The 22432-nt window shown below is 38.0% G+C and overlaps 1 protein-coding gene across 1 annotated transcript in view; it reads right to left on the bottom strand.

Moving 5' to 3' along the window:
• Positions 1 to 936: 936 nt before the first annotated feature.
• kcnt1a (potassium sodium-activated channel subfamily T member 1a) overlaps positions 937 to 22432 on the bottom strand; it is a 48384-nt gene continuing 26888 nt past the window's right edge. Inside the window, exons 10-31 of the mRNA XM_053239992.1 lie at positions 21518 to 21612; positions 20253 to 20436; positions 19722 to 19886; positions 18165 to 18301; positions 17528 to 17591; positions 16611 to 16719; positions 15988 to 16096; positions 15092 to 15241; positions 14667 to 14902; positions 14015 to 14228; positions 13395 to 13500; positions 12955 to 13127; positions 10736 to 10807; positions 9879 to 10013; positions 9674 to 9785; positions 9343 to 9444; positions 8295 to 8378; positions 6629 to 6757; positions 5456 to 5750; positions 5133 to 5195; positions 4032 to 4116; positions 937 to 3760 (exon numbers count right to left, since the gene is read on the bottom strand). Coding sequence (XP_053095967.1) covers positions 3691 to 3760; positions 4032 to 4116; positions 5133 to 5195; positions 5456 to 5750; positions 6629 to 6757; positions 8295 to 8378; positions 9343 to 9444; positions 9674 to 9785; positions 9879 to 10013; positions 10736 to 10807; positions 12955 to 13127; positions 13395 to 13500; positions 14015 to 14228; positions 14667 to 14902; positions 15092 to 15241; positions 15988 to 16096; positions 16611 to 16719; positions 17528 to 17591; positions 18165 to 18301; positions 19722 to 19886; positions 20253 to 20436; positions 21518 to 21612 — 2889 coding nt within the window. The 3' untranslated portion in view covers positions 937 to 3690. The remainder of the gene's footprint in view (positions 3761 to 4031; positions 4117 to 5132; positions 5196 to 5455; positions 5751 to 6628; positions 6758 to 8294; positions 8379 to 9342; positions 9445 to 9673; positions 9786 to 9878; positions 10014 to 10735; positions 10808 to 12954; positions 13128 to 13394; positions 13501 to 14014; positions 14229 to 14666; positions 14903 to 15091; positions 15242 to 15987; positions 16097 to 16610; positions 16720 to 17527; positions 17592 to 18164; positions 18302 to 19721; positions 19887 to 20252; positions 20437 to 21517; positions 21613 to 22432) is intronic.

Genomic DNA, 22432 nt, shown 5'->3' with positions numbered 1-22432 from the left:
CCTCCAAAATTGGAGAAAAGACAAGACAAAAACTTACCAGGGAGGCTGCCAAAACATTAAAGGAGCTGCAGGAATATCTGACAAGTACTAATTACTCTCTGCATGTGACAACAATCTCTTGTATTCGTCATATGTCTGGGCTATGGGTAGGTTGGCTAGACAGAAGCGCTTTCTCACAAAAAAAAAAAAAACATCCAAACCCAACTAAATCACCAGAAGCCATGTGGCAAAATGTGTTATGGTCTGATGAGACCAATTCCAAAAGGTATTATAATAACAATAATACTGTAATTCCAAAACGCATGTTTGTCGCAAAAAAAAAGCACATCAACAAAAGAACACCATACCTATGGTGCAGCATCATGTTGGTGGTGGTAGCATCATGTTTTAAGGGCTGCTTTTCTTCAGCCAGAACTGTGGATTTTATCAAGGTGGAGGGAATCATGAAGAGCTACAAATACCAGCTGCTCATAATGCAAAACATTCAGGTGTCTGCTAGTAAGCTGAAGATGAAAAGGAATTTCACCTTTCAGTATGACAGTGACCCAAAGCATACATCCACATCACCAAAGGAATGGCTTAAAAAGATCAGGTCCAAAAAAAAAGAATCCAACTAAAAATCTGTGGGGTGACCTGAAACGAGCTGTGCGCAGGACATGCCCTTACAATGTGACGGATCTAGAATGTTTTTGCAAGGAAGAGTGGGAAAATATTGCCAGGTCAAGATGTGCTACGCTGATAGACTCTTAGCCAAAAAGACTGAGTGGTGTAATATGATCAAATGGTGCTTCAACAAATATTAGTTTAGGGGTGTGCACACTTATGCAACTAGGTTATTATAAGTTTTTTCTTTTTCTTTTTTTTCCAGATAAAAGTTTCTGATTGCTTTTCACTTTATTTTGCAATTTCACATTTAAGGTGAGAAAAGATCTGACATGATTCATCTTAGTGTCATTCTTTTACTTCACCAAAACCTGCCACATGAACAGGGGTGTGTAGACTTTTTATATCCATTGTAGTTCCTTAAATCAACAACCATAAATTACCACAATTTATTACATTCATTATCTGTAACTGAGTACTAAGACTATGCTCACAACACAAAAACAACTTTTACGAATACAAATATTATATAAATGTTAACGTTAACGTTGCGAACTGACCACATTGCTACTGTACAGTACATTTAAATCTACATTTTTAAATGTACATTTAAAAATCCATAAACAAGCAGTAATTAAGAAAAAAAAAACTTTCTCAATTACCAACATAAAAGACAAGAATAATGAAATATTTACCCGTTTCATAATGATAAACTTTTGAATGCTCAAATATAACAAAAATAGATGCTAGTCAATAATAATAGTGAATACTACTACTACTACTGCTAATAATAATAATAATAATAATAATAATAACTTGACCAAGTAAATTCTTCACCAGCAGCAAATGGAATGTATAACAAATCCTCAGAAAGGATCATAGTTATTTTTTACACTGATCTAAGATCAGTTTACCCTGGCTATATTGTCACCATTCTTTGTAAAACAGCTATTAAAAATATGATATATATTTTAATAATATCATTATAGCATATTATGTTCTGTACTAATACTGGAGGCAGTAATATGAGGTAATAAGGTCCTGAATTCTGTTCTGAAATCAAACTCGTTGGCGCTCTCTACTGATCGGACTACAGTTGTAAACATTTCAGACTTAGAATATAAATATAAATCTACTGTAAATATAAATATAAATATCTGTGTCCATCTGCTCATCATAAAAACATTCTGCAGATTTCAAATAGTTTACATTTGAATGAAGCCACAGTTCACTAATTCCTAATTATCCCACTAATTACCTTCAACCTTCTGAGAAAGTCTACAATAATGTTAACTTGATTGACATCTATTGGTCATCTAATGAACTTCACTTGAGCTGACAAAATAATGGAACAGCTGCTAAAGGGGTAACAATGATTCCGCCAAGAGAAAATACCATGGGCAAGCTGACAAGGGTGATCTGAATGCATTAGTGAAATGGAGGCACAGTCATTTGGATATCTCTAGTTTTTTTTTTTTTTTTTAAATGTTCCAGCTCCAGACCAGTTTACCAAGATCATCAAGGGTTTTGGTGAGGTTAAACAGGTCAGTATGTGTCCTGCCACGTCCCAGTTTTACCCAGAAGGCTAAGAATTATTCCAGCAGACTAGTACAGAGTGTCCCAAAAATCTCCGTACATAGGAGAAATGAACACTTTTTTAGCAAAATGTCTTCCAAAATTTTTCATACTTAGTTTATATAATTTTTTTTTCAGATAGCCTTTAAGAATGCCTTAGACAGAAGAAGAACATATTGAAATCATTCTCATGGCTGGATCGGGAAGCTGGATCGGGAAGCTGGACTTTAACAGGAAACATGGAAAACACGTCACACACGACACTGTTGCCAAACCTATTAACAAATTAAGAAAGACTGGTTGTAGACCAACTGAGAAGTGATCGTCCACAAGCATCCACTGACGAAGGCACAACCGACGTGGTGCTGGCATACATAGTACCCTATGTCTGGAGACTTTTGGGACACCCTGTATATTCAAAGTCTGACAGATAAATATCACGACAACCCAATTCTCTGAATTTTTATCCATTGCTGTTTTCCACATTGGTAATGTATACAAGTCCCCTAGTCCAGCAGTTCTCAAAAGATGTGTCAGTGCTCTAATAAGTGGGTGCAGGATGGCCGATTGTTTGGTACATTACTGTTTAATAATCTCTACTGTTTTTGAATATGCACCACTTTTTTAAAAAAAAAATCAGACTTAAAAAACTGACAACTTACAACTTCTGAGATTTTTATGTGGCTGAACTGATGTCCCTGGTCCAACTGGGATAACGAAATAAATTGCTACTTTACCTCATCCAACCATCTGTTAGTGCTCCTCCACTAGACAGTGTGATAAGGAATAGTATTGTAACAAATCCGTGATATTTTGTAACTAAATACCCATGCTGCCATTTTGACAGAGCACTAGGACTTTGTTCCAAACAGCATCCTTCCATAGTAAAAACAGCACACCACAATTTGTTACCTGACATAGTGGTGTACTAAGTATAACCATAGTATACGTTTTGGGACAGATCTTGGAATGCAACCTTATAACCTACTAAGGGTCTAGTCCTTGACAATGTCCCACACAGCCAACACTGGTCCTTACTTATACACATAGGCCTAAACCTCCCAGTCGTTAAAAAAGATGATAGATGAGATAGAGCTTCCGATAAGCCAAATGTACAAAATATAGTGAAATTCTGGACAGAAATTTTAGAACATGAGTTTAAGGATTTGCAAAACAAATTTGGAGAGTGTTATCAATACACATTATTAACGTCTTTGTTTACTCAAAAGCCTAAAAGGAAAATTATTTATACTCCATACAGCTGAACAGGTCATAAAGCTGCTTGGCTAGAGGACTTTATGTTCGCATAATAAAAAGTTTTTGGGTTTGAATCTGAAACTGAGTAAACAGTTGGACCAGCTGGAGTTGGTTTGACTGAGAAGTTCTGACTTAGTGTCACAGGTATGATCCAGCAATTTACAGATCATTCCATACTTACACTTGTAAAAATTCATTTCAGGGCAGTCTTAGGTTTTGCTCACACCTGCAAGATTGGCACTGGTTAAATGTGGTTTAGCTCTGACTTGTCCGGGTTGTGTTCTCATCTGGAATATGAGCCAGTGGATCTGGCCGAATCAGGAACCTGCCAGAACATAAGGAAACACTTCACATTTATTTCATCAGGTTTAAAAATAAAAATGATTTATTTGACAGTTAATTAAATCAAACAAATTTGTCTCAGTGCAGTACTAGAAAGCCTCAAAACTAAAAAAAGTTTGTTTTTCTCTACCCTTACACACATAAATCCAAGACATAAGGCAAATAGCATTAGTTATATGGCTTCCAGTAGGTTCATGTCCCATTTTGAAAGTAATTGTGCCAGCAAAAGCTTTGTGAATGTTATTGGTACATACACAACATCATGTAGCTGGAGGGGTGTGTCAGGGCCGGGATTAACGAGCACGTAGGAGAGAGAGTTCTGCTGGTCATTCAGCTCACCTGCAACAGCAATCGGACATTATATCTGTAACTCAAACTATTTATTCTACTATTTGTTCATATTTATACATTTTAGATGCCACAGGTGACCGGTGTGTGCTAGATAGCAGCAGGTCCTACACTAAAGGTGGCTGCTATACACCTTTCTCTGGGATCTTATAGACGTATTATGACCTTTCTAAAAGGAAGTGAGATCTCTCCTTGCACTGGAGTTTCAACATCAACACCAAGGCCTACAGATGGGCTGCACACCCTGCCCTACAATGACACGTCACTCTAAAAGGAGTGTCTACGCTTGAGCATTATTTATTGGCGTGATGCTCCAGGAGGTCTGTGCTGCTGCTACCCGCGTGTCATCATGCCCTTTCTCCAGACTATTCTCATTGGATCTGTCCAAAATCCTCCATCAAGAAGAAATGATAAATGTAAGTAACAATCTTACTCTGTGTTGAATTTTTAGCTATTTTTCTTCTCTTATTAGTAATAAATTCACTTGTTAGAGTATACTTCAGACTAGTATTCATTCTGATGGAGAATATTATAGCATTACAGGTGTGTGTATAGACTTTAGAGAGGCCTACTTATTGTGAAAGGAGTATAGATTTGGTAGAGGACATTATGGGTGTGTTAGGCAGTGACAGTTAACCTCCATTAGAGCTCTCACTGTGGGTCAAGTGGGTGACGACTAGGCAGCCTTGGCAAAGCCGAGGCTAACACTAAGGCTGGCCCAGCTGTGTTTATTGCAATTTTGTGTCACACGCCACTTTGTGACTTTGCCGAAAGGTTTCGGCACACACACAAGGTGCCCCTGGTGGTTATCCAGGCACAAAACAACAGATACATGTAACTAGCAGTCATAATGTTGAATCTTTATTCTTGTGCATATTTGCTTTGTCAGCAAATTCAATGGTGTTAAGGTTCTACCTGTATAATGTACAATCTTAAACATTCAGTGGGAATCTAATACAAGTCCGATAAAAAAAGGAGAGAATATTTTAAGGTTTGAAGAGTTTTACCTTGTAAGTATCCTAAATTGACTCTGTTCATGACATCACTGGCAGTCAGATTGGTGACATCTTCTGGAGAGAGGAACAAAGAGTGGTGAAGAGATTGGGGAAAAATGAGAAAAAGAAAGAGAACAGGTTAGTGAAGGATGAGGAAGAGTGATGAATGGAGAACAAAGTGCAAACAGGAACTAGAACCTAATTTAGTCAATAAATACAAACCTACATACTAGAGTTAGAATCTTGTTTGGAAAAATATCATTTGTAAAATTTATATTAGTTTTTGATAAAACAAAATCAATTACTGGTAGTGGGCATTTTCAATAGGTATTTACTGAATCCTGTGTGTAGGCCTAGGTGTTGCATGCGATTCCTGACAAGCTCCGTTAACTCCGCCCTCTCCGAGAGCCGGGACACGCCATGTTTGGTCTGACCGGAGAAAAAGGCAGAGTCACTCCTCTTCATGGCCCGCCTACTGAGGCGCCTTGTCCAGTGCATGCTCTTCCTCCTCAGAAGGGAGTGTTCTGATTGGTCACTTCCTGAAGAACTATGCATACTATGCAGTACTTTTGGCTCCTCTCCCTTCTCCTTGGTGTCTGCCCATCCTTCTGTGCTACCTGAACATTGGGACTTGAAAGAAAACGACAAAAAAAAACAATCAACCCATAGAATGTTTCACAGTAACCCAGTCAGCAGTGGTCAGTGTCACTGGAGTTCTAGTTCCATTGTACACTTCCTGTTCCCATTTTGATTAGAAATTCTGGGTCAAAGACAATATAAGCACACTAAACCCATATGTCTGAAGTGTTGCTTCTCTTTATCTTTTCGTCACAGGGCAGTCACTTGGAGGAAAACGCTATCGCCCTCTTCCGCATACATGAGTATACAAATGCCCACAATTGGCTAGTTTCACTGTGACTGACAGGGGAGAGATAGTATGCCATCCATCCCACCCAGAAAGCATGTCCAATTTTGCTCCTTTGGCTCACAGCCAGTGGATGGCTGTGGCACTGTCAGGCTTTGAACTCGTGATCTCTGAAATTTTCTGTTGTGCCACTTGGGAGCCTTGCTTCTGTTTATATTGTGTAAGTTCTAAGCCTTCTTGCTCAGAACTTTTACCCTGTAAGTAACCTAAATTGATTCTGTTCATTACATCACTGGCAGTCAGATTGGTGACATCTTCTGCAGAGAAGAACAAACAGCGGTGAAGAAACTCTTGCCTCAACTACTCTCTGGATTATCTCAGTTTTTTTTTTTTTAAACCTTTGACCATTGTTCCCTCTAAGCTGTCCACATGTGTGGTTGAGCACTTCTGATGATGCTCCCTTGCAGAAAAAAATAAAATCTGGTTAGCATAGCAGTGCTGCCAAGAGTTGTCTTCTAAAGTAGCAGGGGCATTATGGGTGCGATCGAGGACAGAGAGGAGGCGGGTTGAACCAGCAGGTAATGCGGGATGATTCTTACCTGTGTCTTATTACTACCAGTCAATGTATGTGTGTGTGTCTCACCTTAGATGACAGGAACATGTGGGACTCCGTGCGATAAATTCCAAAAGGGATCTCAGAACTTGTGGAGCAAAGCTTCTGGAACAGTCTTCCATATGTGCGGATCCACAGGTCACACTCACGCACACGCATCTGAATGGACACCCACACACAGACACACACATAAAACAGTATATTGGAGTGGAAATTGTTGAGTTGAACAGATTTTCAGATTTAATTTGCAGGGATTTACATCCAAATCGGGCCTTTTTATATGTGGTATCCCCCTAACCCCCCCTCCCCTTTTAATTTTTAAAGGGACCAACAGTAATTCGACCAATTACCATAATCATAAATTACATTATATTACCATAATCATAAATGATCATTTTGGTTTGCAAATCCTTTGCAGTCAATGACTGCCTGAAATCTGGAACCCATAGACATCACCAGACACTGGTCTTCTTCCCTGGTGATGCTTTGACAGAACTTTACTGCAGCTGTCTTCAGTTCCTGCTTGTTTTTGGGGCATCAGGTGATTGACTTTTGGCCATTGCAGACCATTCCACTTCTTGGCCTTAAAAAAAGTCTTGGGTTGCTTTTTGAAGTATGCTTAGGTTCATTGTCCATCTGTAGTGTGAAGCACTATCCTGTGAGTTTTGAATGTGGCTGAATCTGGGCAGATACACTTCAGAATTTATCTTGGTGCTTTTGTCAGCAGTCTCATCATCAATAAATACAAGGGAACCAGTTCCACTGGCAGCCATACATACCCACGCCACACGATGAGATGGTATGCATCAGATTATGAGCAGTTCCTTCCCTTCAACCATCATTCTGGTGCAGGACGGTGAAGTCTGGTGAAGTGTTCTCTTGATTGTTTTGTGAAGCCTTCTCTTGATTGTTGACTTTGACACAGATTTGTGTTTGATTATGTCCTACAGGGTGTTCTTGATTTGGCCAACTGTTGTGAAGGTGTTTTTCTTCACCAGGAAAAGATGTCATCCACCACAGTTTTCTCCATGGTCTTCCAAGCTTTTTGGTGTTCCTCACCATAATGTGGCAGTGACAGCTCTTTGGACTTCATATTGAGAGCTAACAGCAATAGATTCCAAATCCAAATGCTATACTTGAAAAAACTCTAGACCTTTTATCTGTTTCATTGTAAGTGAAATAATCAGGCAATACTAACACACACCTGGGCATGGAACAGCTAAGCAGCCAAAATTCACCACTTCTAAATTTTAGAAGACTTGTTAACAAAAGTCATCTGCCATGAGCAGTCTAGTTACAAATCTATGAGAAACCAGTTATTACACAGTTATTAAATTACTACTAAAAATGTATGACACTGACTTTTCACAGCACTGATGAAGGGTGTAAAAAGATATCAAACTATTTAGGTGTACTATTAACAACAGTGAAAACTGCTTATGTTGCTCATTAAAAATAATTCCTAGTTATTAAACATACTGTGTAGTCACAAATTTGTGTACTCTTTACACATCTAAAATTTATAACATTTGTACATTTGTCCAATTCATTTATACATTCTTTACATGTAACACAAGTGCACAAAGACAACTACACATTTCAGTAACTTCAGTATCATTTTACAATCATTTTGACTCCATGCAGATCATCTTCACACTCACACTTCCACACAAACACAGAGGTATTGCTGACTCACAGCACACAGGTATCCTGATCCGGGTGTGGTGTCGAGCCCCAACAGTAGACGTGTAATTGAGATCATGTAGTCCTTCACGAAACACTAACAAACAAATTAACCAAAAAATATGACTGACAGCACATGCGAATCATCCATTACAATCCAATCCATGAAAATCATTTTTGCCTACTGACAGTTGAATGTCCCGTAGCAGACACTGACATGGCAGAACTATAATTTTACATTCTATAACCAACCATTAAACAGTTATTAAGACCCACAACTGAAGATACTGACCTACCACAGAGCTAAAGAAGTGCATAAAAAGGTAATAAACTGGTTCGATTTATTTCGATTTCGATCATTACCAACAGTGAAAACTGCTTTTGTCGCTCATTAAAATAATTCCTGGTTACGCAACATATTGTCACAGATTTGTGGACTTGATTGTGTTTGCGAATTTTACAAACACATTCCTACTCATTTGTACCTTCAAACACATGTGCTCAAATACAGCTACACAGTTCAGTATGTTTGTAAGTATTATTACGCAGTCTTTTTGAAGCTTTTTTGACTCCCCTCATATCTACACTTTCAAACAAACACCCAGGTAACAGTAATCCTGCATTTCGCTTAACTGAGAACTGAACCGAGCTCGGAATTATTAATTAATTACAGAAGCACAGTATGCACAGCAGGGGACCCCATTGTAAAAAAAAAAAAATTACCATTGTAAAAAAAAAACATTACCGAAAATGTATAAATTTACAAAAAATGATGGCAACATTTTTTAGGTGATATAGTTTTGCTCCCGTTAATCCTCCCTGTCCCTTCGCTCTTGGAATTTTGCACTACACTAGAGCACAGGAATCCTGATCTATTACATAATAATAAACATTACAGCAAGATGTCTGACATCCAACAGAGGGCGTTGTCTCACTATATGTAAAATTAAAGTGTTAGACAAATCAGTACACCACATATATAATTAGATTTCACAGTCTGTATTTTTCTTTTGTTCTCTCACATAAACACAGAAGCACTCTATATTGGTAAAAACTCACACCTGGTAGAGGAGCGTATCCAGCATGCTGATGCTGAAAACTCGACCAGCGGCAAATGGCAGGCGGAACATGAAGGCCAAATTAGAACCTTTATCACGCTCCTTCTGAAGAAAAGATACACACACACAACACACACACACACACACACACACACACAAAAACACATACAAAAACATGACAAAATAAATGCATACACAGAAAAAAATGCAATAGTAGACACATACAAGAAAAATATATTCACTGTAGTTCATTCAGATGAAGATTGCAGAGCCAAATCTGTAAACACAAATAATGCACTTCTGCATTATTCTCTGACCTATAACCTTTGCTCACCTTCTCCAGTTTGGACAGAGCCAGCGAGTAGCTGTCCTTTGCTCTGAATTGCATGAAGCGCATATTGGACGGATGAGTCAGCTCTGTAATGATGCTGAGACTGGGGAACAACCTAGAAGAGTTTGTTATTATTATTATTATTATTATTATTATTATTATTATTATTATTATTGTTATTGTCTAGAGGCTTCCAGTTTGGAACCACCTGAACATGGTCTGAACGTTGACGATAGTTTTAGCGTCGGCCATGTAATCCTCCTCAGCGCTCATTGTGCTCTCTTTATCCACCACCACCAGGTTATCAGCATACAGCACCCCACACTGTAACAGGCTGTCCAAGCTGTCAATCACACAAGTGACCAGTCAGATTTTACTCTTAGTCTCTAATCTTAATTTAGTTTAGTCTCTAATCTTACTCTCATCTTAGTCTCTAAGAGATGTTTGTTTTATGACGTCTGCATTATTGAGTCAATACAAAAACAAATAATATTTCCGAATATTACATTTCCAATGAAAATTTTTATGCTACACAATGTGTAAAAAAAAAAAATCAAAACACATAATGAAGGCTGCGGGGTTTTCAATCAAAGTCAATTTTTTTTTAACCATTTACTGCTCTTCATAGTATTTTATATGTAGAAAACATTTAATTTTGTCATTTTATAGCATTTCTTTGCATGTGCCTAAGACTTTGTGTGTGCCTAATTTCTGTATTTGTACATTAGAACAGCTGATCAGAAATGTCAATAAAATATATGTCTAGAAAGATCCTGTAGCATGTATCTGTTACAGTCTCTCTAGACTGTGTGTGCTTATTTGGTGCTCTTTTTTCATGATGCATTCTCATTGCTTTTGCATGGTTGATGAATCTACACAATCATTCACAATCAAATAGCTATAAATTTGCCAAATATTTGGGTGGAAATGTGGACAGACGCTCTTACTGGTTTTGGAAATACAGTACAACGTTAAATTAAGTGTTACAAGGTAACAAAGAGAGAAAAAGATCCAAAGAGACAAAGTGTAAGAATCATTAAGAATAATAGTTTAACACATGCTTACTTGTCAATGCTTCCAACCATGTAGTAGACCATTGGGAAACAGGAAATGGCTTCCAGGAAATGCTCATCAGGCCTACAGCAAACAGGAAAGCAAACTAATACAAATTATCCACAAATGAGCACATAAAAAATGCCATATATTTTGTTGACCCAAGGTATAATGAATATTTCTCTGAATTTGCTCTCACTACACCACTGGCGACTGACATTAGCTTAGTGCTTCTACAAAGATGTATACAGCCTTCTCCTCTCAAGTAAATAAAGAAACAGGGGACAATAAACTTGTCAGTTATTTTAAAAAGCCTTCAATGCTCAGAAGCCATGAACCAGGAACTCCTAGTCATTCTGTTGGTCATAAACATGTATGAATTTGCTAAATGTAAGTTTGATTATGATTGTTTGGTGAATATGGTGATTGTGGTGAAAGTCTGTCCATACTGAATGACACTGTGCCTGGCCAATGTGCTATGACACATGCAGTTAGTACAGTGTGTGTGAAAGTGATAGAGAAAGTGTGTATTTTGAGATATCCAGATGTGCTGAAGTGAGTGTGTGTGTGTGTGTGTGTGTTGTGGGAGGGCACATCTTGGTGGGCACCACATGTCCCCACAAGGATAGGTATCTGAGTTTTGACCTTGTGGGGGAAATATCCAGGTCCCCATGAGGACGACTGCTTTTTTTTTTTTTTTTAAACAAAAACTGTAGACATGAATCTGTTCTGTTCATAAGGTAGATTTAAAGATATACAGTGTATATGTAAGGTATATGTAAATTTACTATGGTGATATTAAGTTATTACTTCAAGAAACTTTAATAAATTAATGATTTTATTTGCTCTTCAAATGACAGAAACAGGTTTATGCAAATTTAACACCTGCTGTTTGGGTGTATTCATTTGCACACATAATCAAAATGGACCCAAACAGACCTTCAGTCATAGTAACTCACATTGCTGGAGCTAAACTGCCTTATATTATTAAGGCAGATGCTCAAATGGGACATAACCTGCTATTTTCCTCTTTTATTTTGACAGACGCTTTTAGAAAACCACCCTAGGTGTTTTAGTAAATCAAAGACTAAATGTACATGTTTCAGTGTGAGTTTATACCCAGGGCCAAGCTAGAATAATAGAAACATATTTCACAAAGGGAAGAGTTCTAGCAATGTTGACCTGCACCTCATTACACTGTGAAAAGTCCATTGCTCACATACAAACAGTTGAGAAATTGCCAATAATGCTTTGTTTTAAAATGAATTAGAGAACTTATGCCTCGTTCACTCCTTCTGATTTGTCTAATTTCTTTTGCTTTTTCAATTTGATATTGTTTGCACTCTCTCTCTCTCTCTCTCTCTCCTTCACTGTATATTTCAAGTGTGGTTCAAATTTAATGGAAATCTCTGCTTCTTTGTGCACTCAGGGCATGTAGCTGATGATGATGCATTTGAGTTGAAAGAGGTTTCTTCCTCCACAAACACACACACACACACACACACACACACAAGAAAAATATCATCGTTGAGAATGAGTCAGTGTATGTTTGTGTCCTTTTGGTGCCTGCATGATTTTGTGTGTGTGTGTGTGAGTGTGTGTGTGTGTGTGTGTTTACACTATATGGCCAAAAGTTTGTGGACACCTGACCATCACACCCTTATGTGGTTCTTCCTCAAACTGTTGCCACAAAATTGGAAGCACACAACTGTACAGGATGTCTTTGTATGCTGTAACATTACAATTTCCCTTCACTGGAACTAAGGGGCCCAAACATGTTCCAGCATGACAATGTCCCTGTACACAAAGCGAGGGCCATGAAGACATGGTTTGCCAAGGTTGGAGTGGAAGAACTCAACCCCACTGACCTCAACCCCACTGAACACCTTTGGGATGAACTGGAATGCCGACTGCACACCAGGCCATCTCACCTAACATCAGTGCCTGACCATAATAATGCTCTTGTAGCTGAATCTAGTCAAAATCTAAATCTAGTGGAATCAAAATCTAGTGGAAAGCCTTCCCAGAAGAGTTATAATAGCAAGAGGTGGGACTAAATTTGGGATGGGATGTTCAATAAGCATATATGAGTGTGATGATGAGGTGTCCACAAACGTTTGGCCATATATTGCATATGTGTGTGCACCTGTTAAGTGCTCTTCTGCAGTTATGTATGTTTATGTGTGTTTGAATAAGTGACTGTAGGTGTATGTATATGTGTGTGTACACACAGGTTGTCAAGCAGCAGTACGATTGGGTTCAGTTCTCTTCGGGGTCTGTAATAGGCTCTCAGAGGCACAATGAAGTTGTACAGGCCGTTTCCTGCCGTCTCAGCCGACACAATTATGAGCTTGTTTTTGAAGCCATATGCTTTAGCTTCCTCAAAGCTAACATGCTCACATGCCTGAAATAGTAGAAATACAGAAATAAATGTATCAAGACCAAACATTTCTATAATCAGTCGAATTAAGTAAGGAATAAAATTCTCATATTCATCTTTTGATCTCAAACCCAAAAGTCTTCAGTGTATAGCAAAAACAAAAGAATTGGCCTTGCTGTTCCAATACTTTTAAACGGGACTGTACATATTGCAAGTAACAGTACTGCAGCTAAATCCTGGAATGGGTTAAGCAACCATGGAAGAAAATGAAAACTGTTAGCAGTGGCTAACCTGGTCAAGGCGCAGGCAGCAGAATGGGGCTTTATTGAGCAGGAGGTGGCACAACGTTGGTGAGCTGCCTATGTAGGGTGAGTTAGGAGGATAACCCTTCACACACCTGCAGTCATTAGAAACAAGTATATTACAACTGGCTGTGTAGTGGAGATTTTTTCAGTATTTTGGCAATCATAAATGAGAATTATATATTTGGTTAGTTAGGTACATTAGTTTGAATATCACTTAGGCTTGTTTGAGAGTTCATGAAGATGGCTAGCAAGTTCATGTGACTAGTTCAAGTTCCTGAGTTCAGGAGATCCATGCCCCAAAATATTCAAGATGGTCATAACTTTCATTCATTCATCTCAGAAACCACTTTATCCTGGGCAGGGTTGCGGGAGCCACAAGGCAGGAATACACTCTGGATGGGACACCAGTCCATAGCACACACACAGTCACACCTAGGGACAATTTGATGTAGCCAATCCACCTATTTGGCATAATTATGGGGGGTGAGAGGAAACCGGAGAACCTGGAGGGAACCCACACTGATACTCGGAAACCCACAGTGAAACATGTGAAACACCATACACAGAGTAACACGAGCTTAGGATCCCCTGGAAAAAGCCACATACTCATAGACAGAGGGAACATCCTCATCTGAGTGTGCAGTTTCATCTTCTGATTGGTCACTGAGGAGGTCACATGGCAGTAAGGAGGCAGAGTCTGCAATCTCCAGAACAGGAGCAATGCTGGTTCGGCGATTTTCTGGTCCATTCTCTGAGGGCGGTGCCAGTTTGGCCGTGTTTCCAGTTGGGCTATTATTCTGAAAGTCCATTGCAACAGTTCCTAGATGATACAAAACCACATTTTTTTCCATTTGATGTGTTACTCTGCTGAAAATGAAAACAAAAACAAAGAGCTGAAAAGGGCTTTAACTTTTATTTAGGATAAAATAAAAGCAAGGTCAGAATGAACATTCATTTCTGTTTCTCCATTTTGCTTGTTCCTCAGTATGATTCCAGCTGAATTTTCCACAGATGACAGGCAAATTTTAAAGAGGAATTTCTAGTCACTGCGTGTTATTTATTTTTTATTGTTATGGTGAATGCCATCATTGAAAAGGTGCCAGCCAAACACATACAGACTCAAATGCACATTCACTACATCATTTCTTTGAAAAATGTACCAGTTATCACATGTTTTCTTTATCCATATGCCACTTTTCACACCTATCATTCAGATTCTATTATGTGAAAATTATTTACATAAAAATGTGGATCTTACCCATGCTAGCAATGATGCTGTGGACGGGGAGCTCAGACGGGCTGTTCAGAATGTTACTGTTTCTCTGTTTATTCCTGTGATGCGTTTCCTGTCTGACAGTAAATGCAGAGTTTTCTTCCTTAGTGATGTTGATGTAGTAGCAAGTGTCTCCAGTAGCCATTAGATGACGGGGACCAGGGTTCAGAAGGATCATTTTATTGTCCTCTCTCTTTATCCCTATCAAACACACACCATACCTACAAACACAAACACACGTGTACACATGTATGGACGTTTGCATGCATATGTAGTCTTATGGTCAATGATCAGTGGATTGTGTTATGACAGGATTTCAGCAAGAAATTGTATATGTGACCATGTGTCAAGTTTTTCTTTCACCTTGTCTTCGGTCTCTCGTGTATGTGTGTGTGTGTGTGTGTACTCACTTTTTGTGTGCATGGAATGCAGCGTAGGTAAAACTCTTGCTCTCAAACTCTCTGAAGAACATGCTGTCGCTGAGTCGGATGTGATAGACTTCATTTCCGGAACAGCGACCGTACATTCTCTGCCATTGCTCAGGAGACTGCTGACCTTCCCTACAGACATTATTAACATGTTATTACACTTGTTATGTTATTACATGTTTATTAATCTGTAATAAAGAATTTATGAACAATGTAAAGAATATTTATTGAAAACTAATATAGTGTTAATAGGAACACCTGTACACCTACTCATTCATGCAATTATGAGCTTGTTTTTGAAGCCATTTGCTTTAGCTTCCTCAAAGCTAACATCCTCATTTGCATGAAATAGTAGAAATACAGAAATAAATATATCAAAACCAAACATTTCTATAATCAGTCAAATTAAGTAAGGAATAAAATTCTCATATTCGTCTTTTGATCTCAAACCCAAAAGTCTTCAGTGTATAGCAAAAACAAAAGAATTGGCCTTGCTGTTCCAATACTTTTAAACGGGACTGTACATATTGCAAGTAACAGTACTGCAGCTACTATCAGCCAATCATGTCAACAGCTCAATGCATAAAATCAAGCAGATACAGGGCAAGAGCTTCAGTTAATGCTCACGTTGCTAAAACGTTGACAACAAACAACCATGCCACTGTTAAAGTCACTGAGATCATATTTTTCCCCATTCTGATGCTTCATGTGAGCATTAACTGGTGCTTTTGACCTGTATCTGCATGGTTTATGCATTGCACTGCTGCCACATGAATAGCTGATTGGATATTTGCATGAATGCGCAGGTGTACAGGTGTAAAAAGAGGATATTATAAATATTATAAAGATTATGAGTGTTGAGAAAATGGGATGCTTACTGTCCACGGGATGTGTGGACAAGCAGAGTGACGAGAGTGGATGTGGCTGGACACAGGCAGTTCAGAGCTAATAACGCGTACTTAAACTCCTCCTCACACACCACGTGGTCTACAGCAGGAAACACACCGCTCTACGTTAGAGACAAAATTGTAGACAACTATGGAGAATATTTCTTCCTCATATTCCAATACTGTCTTCATGACGCCCAGGCAATCTCCATAACCTTGGTAGCAAGTACAGCAATGATGCTTATTGGTGAAATAGTTACCAGATAAAACAAACTAAAGTACATTGTCATATATACAGTATATAGAGCAGCTTACTACTTTAATATCACAAATTTGTTACATTCTTGAAAAGCAAAGTATTTTATTGCTCCTGTTACATTTAAATACATCTTCTTTGACCAATTTTTCCTTGTTTTGAAAACAAACTTCGGGGTTAGCTTTGCTCTTTAAGTCTTCAGTTAGATTTACTACCTTCCTTGGCCTGTAGAGTTTAATCATAGAGTATTTGAATGACAATTTGAATGAAAGATGGTGGTACGGATTTAATCAAGGGGATATTGCAAAAACAAGTCAACAAGGCTGTGTTAAAATCAGTACTGGATTACGAGACTCACCCGCAAATTTGACATGGAACTTGTTTTCAGGTTTAAGGATCTGGACGTAGAGGGGGCAGTTCGGGGCAAAATCCTTTACTGCCCACGCTCTCAGTATCGTTTGATGATCCTGACAAAGTCAATTTAAAAACAATATGATTTCATGTTTGCAGATTGGGAACAATTTGCATGATTCAATTCATATTAAGGGGAAAGGTAAGGTTACAGGCAGGGTTGGGTTTTGTCCTTTTGCTTCAGACTTTAAAAAGAAATTAAGCACCCTCTCTGTTTTGAATAAACATTAAATATCTGAATATCCTGAATAAATACCATTTGCTTTATTTCTTTAAACTGTTGTTCTGCCATGTATTAAAATACTATAATATAATACGTATAGACTCCAAACACATATGGTTAATTGCTGTTAATTGCATTTCTTAACAACTAACTCCTAATTGTGACTTGATTATTATGTTACGTGTAATTGTCACTATTGCTTTCAGTCAGAAAGAACACATTGTTTTTTTACTTATATGATTAAAAAATAATCTTGTTGGTAAATATAATTAGAGAAAATTGTATTAAACTTCACAATGAATGCTATGATGAAATGTAAACAGTTCTTGGGAGTGGTCTTTTGGATCCTAATGTTATTGATTACAATATTCAATGATTGGTGAATGTAATGTAATAATAAGTATAAACAATATCAAATTGGTAAATAATTAATAAACAATACTGCATATACAGTAAATGTTTCTAATTTATCTATTTTTGAAAATAAATATCTAATGTCTCAAGTGAATCAAGACATGAATGCTGGATCTCCTTATTATTCAGTAGGATTACCACCAAGGGGTCAGTTTGATTATCATTTTTACATTATAATCAGTCATATGGATCAGTAAGAACTGAGACTGATCTATAGCTATTCTTACTGCAGCCATTCGATCAGCTTCATTCCTGCTGCTCAGAATAAAGCAGGCCTCTGCATCATCCATCCTACAGCAGCAAACAGGAAAAAGACGTCAACACAACAATGCAATCAGAGGAATATAAACACAGAATGGCACTGAAAATCACCTAGTCAGGGTTAGAAATGACACATCAGGAGGCAAAATTACAGTCACAATCTCCGAACCAGTGACAAGCTCTCAGTGAACAGGTGGGCAAACACACACACATATACACGCACGCTGAAATGTCTATTATACAGAAAGGCCTCAGATGCTAAAAATTCTTCCCTGTTATTAACATTTCATGGCTCTAAGAACTCAACACCATGGCAACAGATGAAAGAGAGAAAGAACAAATATAGGAATGAGAAATGGAGAGTGGAAATTGGAGAGAGAAAACACAGAAATGAGGATGAAGGACTGTACAGCTGAGCATTTTCCTATCAAAATGGTTCCAAGTAGAACCCATGTAGGAAACTTAGAACCTTTAATCATGCATAGAATCCTTAAAGAATCCCTGAAAGTGTCTTTTTTAGGAAGTGTCTTTTTTGGGCAGAGAAACTTGATTTGCATGTTATGTTATATGATGCTGTAATTGGCTGATGCAGCTGTCACTCACTTGGCTCGAAGGAGGTCCTGGTTTTTTAGGGCGGAACCTTGCAGGTATATGACCCTCTGAGACCAAAGTGGAATCTGCAGAACTCTTCTAACTTGACTGTCAGCCTCACACGGACACAGAATCACCACATAATAATCCTACACGTACACATGCACACACACACACAATTGAGTTTGTCAGGAATGGCTGACTGAGGGCAAGGGCAACCTGGATGGCATCAATTCTTGTTTTTTCTACAATAGAGGCTCCCTAGAGGGCACATTTGCTCACAAGTAGCAGCACTTCATCTCACTTTTGTGCATGTAGGGGAGCCTTCATCTCATTTTCTCCACTAGAATGGCACCCATCATGTTTCCTCACACATAGGGGAACCCTATAGCACACTGCATCATGTATTCTCCACTGGAAGGGCACCCTAGAGGGCACTGAATCATGTTTTCTCACACAAAGTGGCACCCTAGAGAACATTTCATCAGGCTTTTCCCCTGTAAGGGCACCCTAAAGGGCACATTTGTGACACTTTTTCTACCATGGGGCACCAAGTGTATGCTAACGAGTTGTGTGTTACTACAGCAATGCCTAACCTTAACCTCAATAACTTAAATCTTTTCTGCAGTTTTATTTAGGCAAATGTCCCCATAAACATCAATGCCAAAAAAAAAAACACCCCCACACACACATCTGTTAGACTGATTGTTTAAACAATTGGTTTGTGCCCTGGGTTTTGTCTGTGAAGACTGCATTTGTTGTTAAAAAGGATAAACCAACATGAAGACCAGAGAGCTGCCTATGGGAGAAAAGCAAGCCATTTTGAAGCTGAGAAAAGAGGGAAAATCAACCAGAGCCATTGCACAAGCATTGGACATAGGCAATACAACAATTTGGAATGTCCTGAAAAAGAAAGAAACCACTGGTGTACTAACAACCAGGCATTGAACAGGTTGGCCAAGGAAAACAATAGCAGTTGATAACATAAGAAGACTTTGAAAGCAGCAATATAGAGGCCATACCACAAGATGCAAACCACTCATCAGCAGTAAGAATTGGAAGGCCAGATTGGAATTTGCAAAGAAATACAGAGATGAGCCACAAAAAGTCTGGAACTAAGATTAACCTCTACCAATGTAGTAATGGAAAGGTCAAAGTGTGGAGAAAGAAAGGATCTGCTCATGATCCAAAACATACAAGCTCATTGGTTATTTACTTTAATTTACTTTAAGACTATCTGTTCCAATATTTTTGCTTACCTAAAGATTGGGTGATCTACATGTAAATATCAGGAAATAAAATTCTGATCTATTGTTTGATATTCATCTTTTGATCTCAAGTCCAAATGGCCTTGCAGTTCCAATAGTTTTGCAGGGGATTCATACAGTATACTGTACATTTAGAGTGAGAGAGAGAGAGAGAGAGAGAGAGAGAGAGAATGGTACAGTTGTGTCATTTTTTCATGTATTCTTGAATAACAGGTATTGATGCAGTACAATTGCATTACATAACCACAGAAAATGTATTCCATAGCAGTAGCTTGTTTCATTTGAGAAGAACCTTTCTTACCTGTGTGTGTGGGTGAGCATAGAATTCATTGAGGAAGTCCATGAGCAGGTCGATTTTCAGGGAACTGACGCAGAGCACAGCATGTTTCTCTGTCTGCGCGCGATGTCTGCTGTAGTTTCCTCCAGACTTCTGCCTCTCCATCCACAGATAAATCAGTTCTTCAAACTGCAAAGAGCGAGACAGAGAGATATAGAAAGATAAGTGTAATGGGCCAATTTCAGTGAAATGCAGTAAATGCGAATCCACCCGCGAGAGTGTGGCTTATAACTAAATAAGTAGCTTCAGTGTAGCTAGCTACACTTGACTTAAATCATGAGTAGCTTGTAGCTTGTCAAGTTACACTTTCAAAGTACTGTAGCTTCCCCAACATTGGTGGTAATGTAATACGTTCAGGTCAATAAGTATCATTTAAATTAAACTGAGAAAGGGACAGAGGGAAGATCGTGAGCAGGGGTTACATTAAAAGGTGAGATTGAAAGAGGGAACGAGAGAAGTTTCTGTGTGTGTGTGTGTATGTGTGCATATTTGCACCTGTAAGGGAAGCACCACCAGTGCCACACAGATCATCACCACCACAAGCAGCTGTGAAGGCCAAATCTGAGGCGTCACATCACCAAAACCAACCGTGGAAAAAGTGACAATGCAAAAATAAAGAGCATTAAAGAGAGAGAGACGGTTTCCCCCAGCTCGCTCCAAATGCTGAATCCCACACGTGCTGAAAAAGACACATATGCACACATAGAAACACTGTCAAACAGGAGAATTTGGCCAAGAAGCATTTCTGTCGACTGAAATTATTTCAGTACCACAAACTGGCAAGCAAAACACTTTTGCTAATGCACACATGCAACAACAAAGAAAAAAGCTAGCAAAATATCTTAATGAAGTCTTGCTTATTAACATCGTAAATATTTATGGAAAGAGACATAAGTTTTTCTTATATTTGCATATCCTCTTAATGATATATGTGTCTTCATATTTCATATGTGCAAAGTCCAGTCATCTATAACACTTTAATATCACATTAATTTTGTTAATATTCAATAATATTTCTGAGAATAGAGTCAACCAAATAAATGGGAATTCATGTATAGTGTTGCACAAAGCCACCAAGGGAACACGGTGGTTATTTTTTTAATGAGGCATGGCCACAAATTAATATATTTAGGCCATGAGATACCAAAGTCATGGCCATGAATTGTGTAACCTAAGCCCCTGGCTTAACATGCTGTGAGAATATAACTGGTCTGAATGGGCGAAAAAGTCAAATGTCACTTAAAGTGACACAAGAATAAAGGTATATACGTCACAATGCTAGTGACTACAGTATAATCTTATGTATCAGTCCAAGACTGAATGTAATATTAGGTTCCTGTGACCACACTGGTCTAATTCAACTGATTTCTCTGTCTGACTCATTTGAAAATACAGAAGCTGCCACAAAATAGGTCTCGAGAAACTTACTAATGGACAGAACCCTTGGGGGTCTGGGGCTATTTAATTTTTTTTTAAACTAACTTTAACTTAATATTTCTCTTTCTGCATGGACTATTAACACCAAACAAAACCCACACTTAAGTTTCAAGAAATGGAATGACACAGCTTAATCATGTAGATGTAACTGGCAACCTCTTTGTGGTAATATACTAATTTGTGGCCATAAGATGCTAAACTCGTGGCCACACCTTAAAAAATAACCACCGCTCCATAGTATTGTACCTCTTTGTCCCAAACTGTGTTTCTTTTAGTGTGTGTGCCCTACTAGAGTTTGTTTAGAGAGAGAAATACAGACTAACCCAGTGAAGACGAGGCAGAGCAGCGTGCAGATTAGTATCAGAACCTGGTTAAACATGGCAGAGTGTGTCCTCTGGATGGCTCGGTGTAAATCATTCTGAAACCCAAACGTGTTATTTTTTAAAAAATCATTCATGTTGTACGTAAATTAATAAGAGTTTACAAACTTTACAACTCATTTTTGTCTTCTTAAACTCATAGGTACCAGCTGGAAACACAGAACCTCTGAAATCTCAATAGTGTTTCATGGTACATTATAAACCAACATTGCCAAAAAAGCACATTTAAAGATAATGATGATAGTAATGTCAGCATTCAAATGGGTTTAGTAATGAACTAATGGCAAAGACTGCAAATGCACATTTGTAGTGTCCCATGGGTAAGAAAGTGTTCTGTAGAATTTTCTGTAGTGCAAATAATCAGTAGATGTTTGCGTGCTTGGTCTCTGAAGATGTGTAATACACTTTAAGAGAATTTCTTATAACATCTACTCAAATATATCGAAGACTTAACACTTTTGTCTGCACAATGCTATAAATGTAAATTTATGTACATTGAAATAAATATCCCATACCATATGAGATGCTGTAAGAATTATCCCATACTGCTTTATGGGATAAGGAAGTATGGGAAAGGATTACCACTGAGTAAAATTAAGAACCATGAGTCCTATTTCATGCTATTTGCATCTATTTTAGATTTACTAAACAATGTTACTTGGACTTTCACTTTTGAAACTCCCAGTGTCCACTCAATTCAATTGAATTTGTATGTTCCAAAGAAGCAACTTCAGATATATATAAATATATATATATATATATATATATATATATATATATATATATATATATATATATATATATAGATAGATAGATAGATAGATATAGATATATACATATATAGACAGATCTTTTATT

The sequence above is a fragment of the Pangasianodon hypophthalmus genome, chromosome 15, assembly GCF_027358585.1.
Source record: "Pangasianodon hypophthalmus isolate fPanHyp1 chromosome 15, fPanHyp1.pri, whole genome shotgun sequence".
NCBI classification, from domain to species: domain Eukaryota; kingdom Metazoa; phylum Chordata; class Actinopteri; order Siluriformes; family Pangasiidae; genus Pangasianodon; species Pangasianodon hypophthalmus.
Note: the sequence above shows the minus strand (reverse complement) of the source record. Positions and strands in the feature narration are given on the sequence as shown.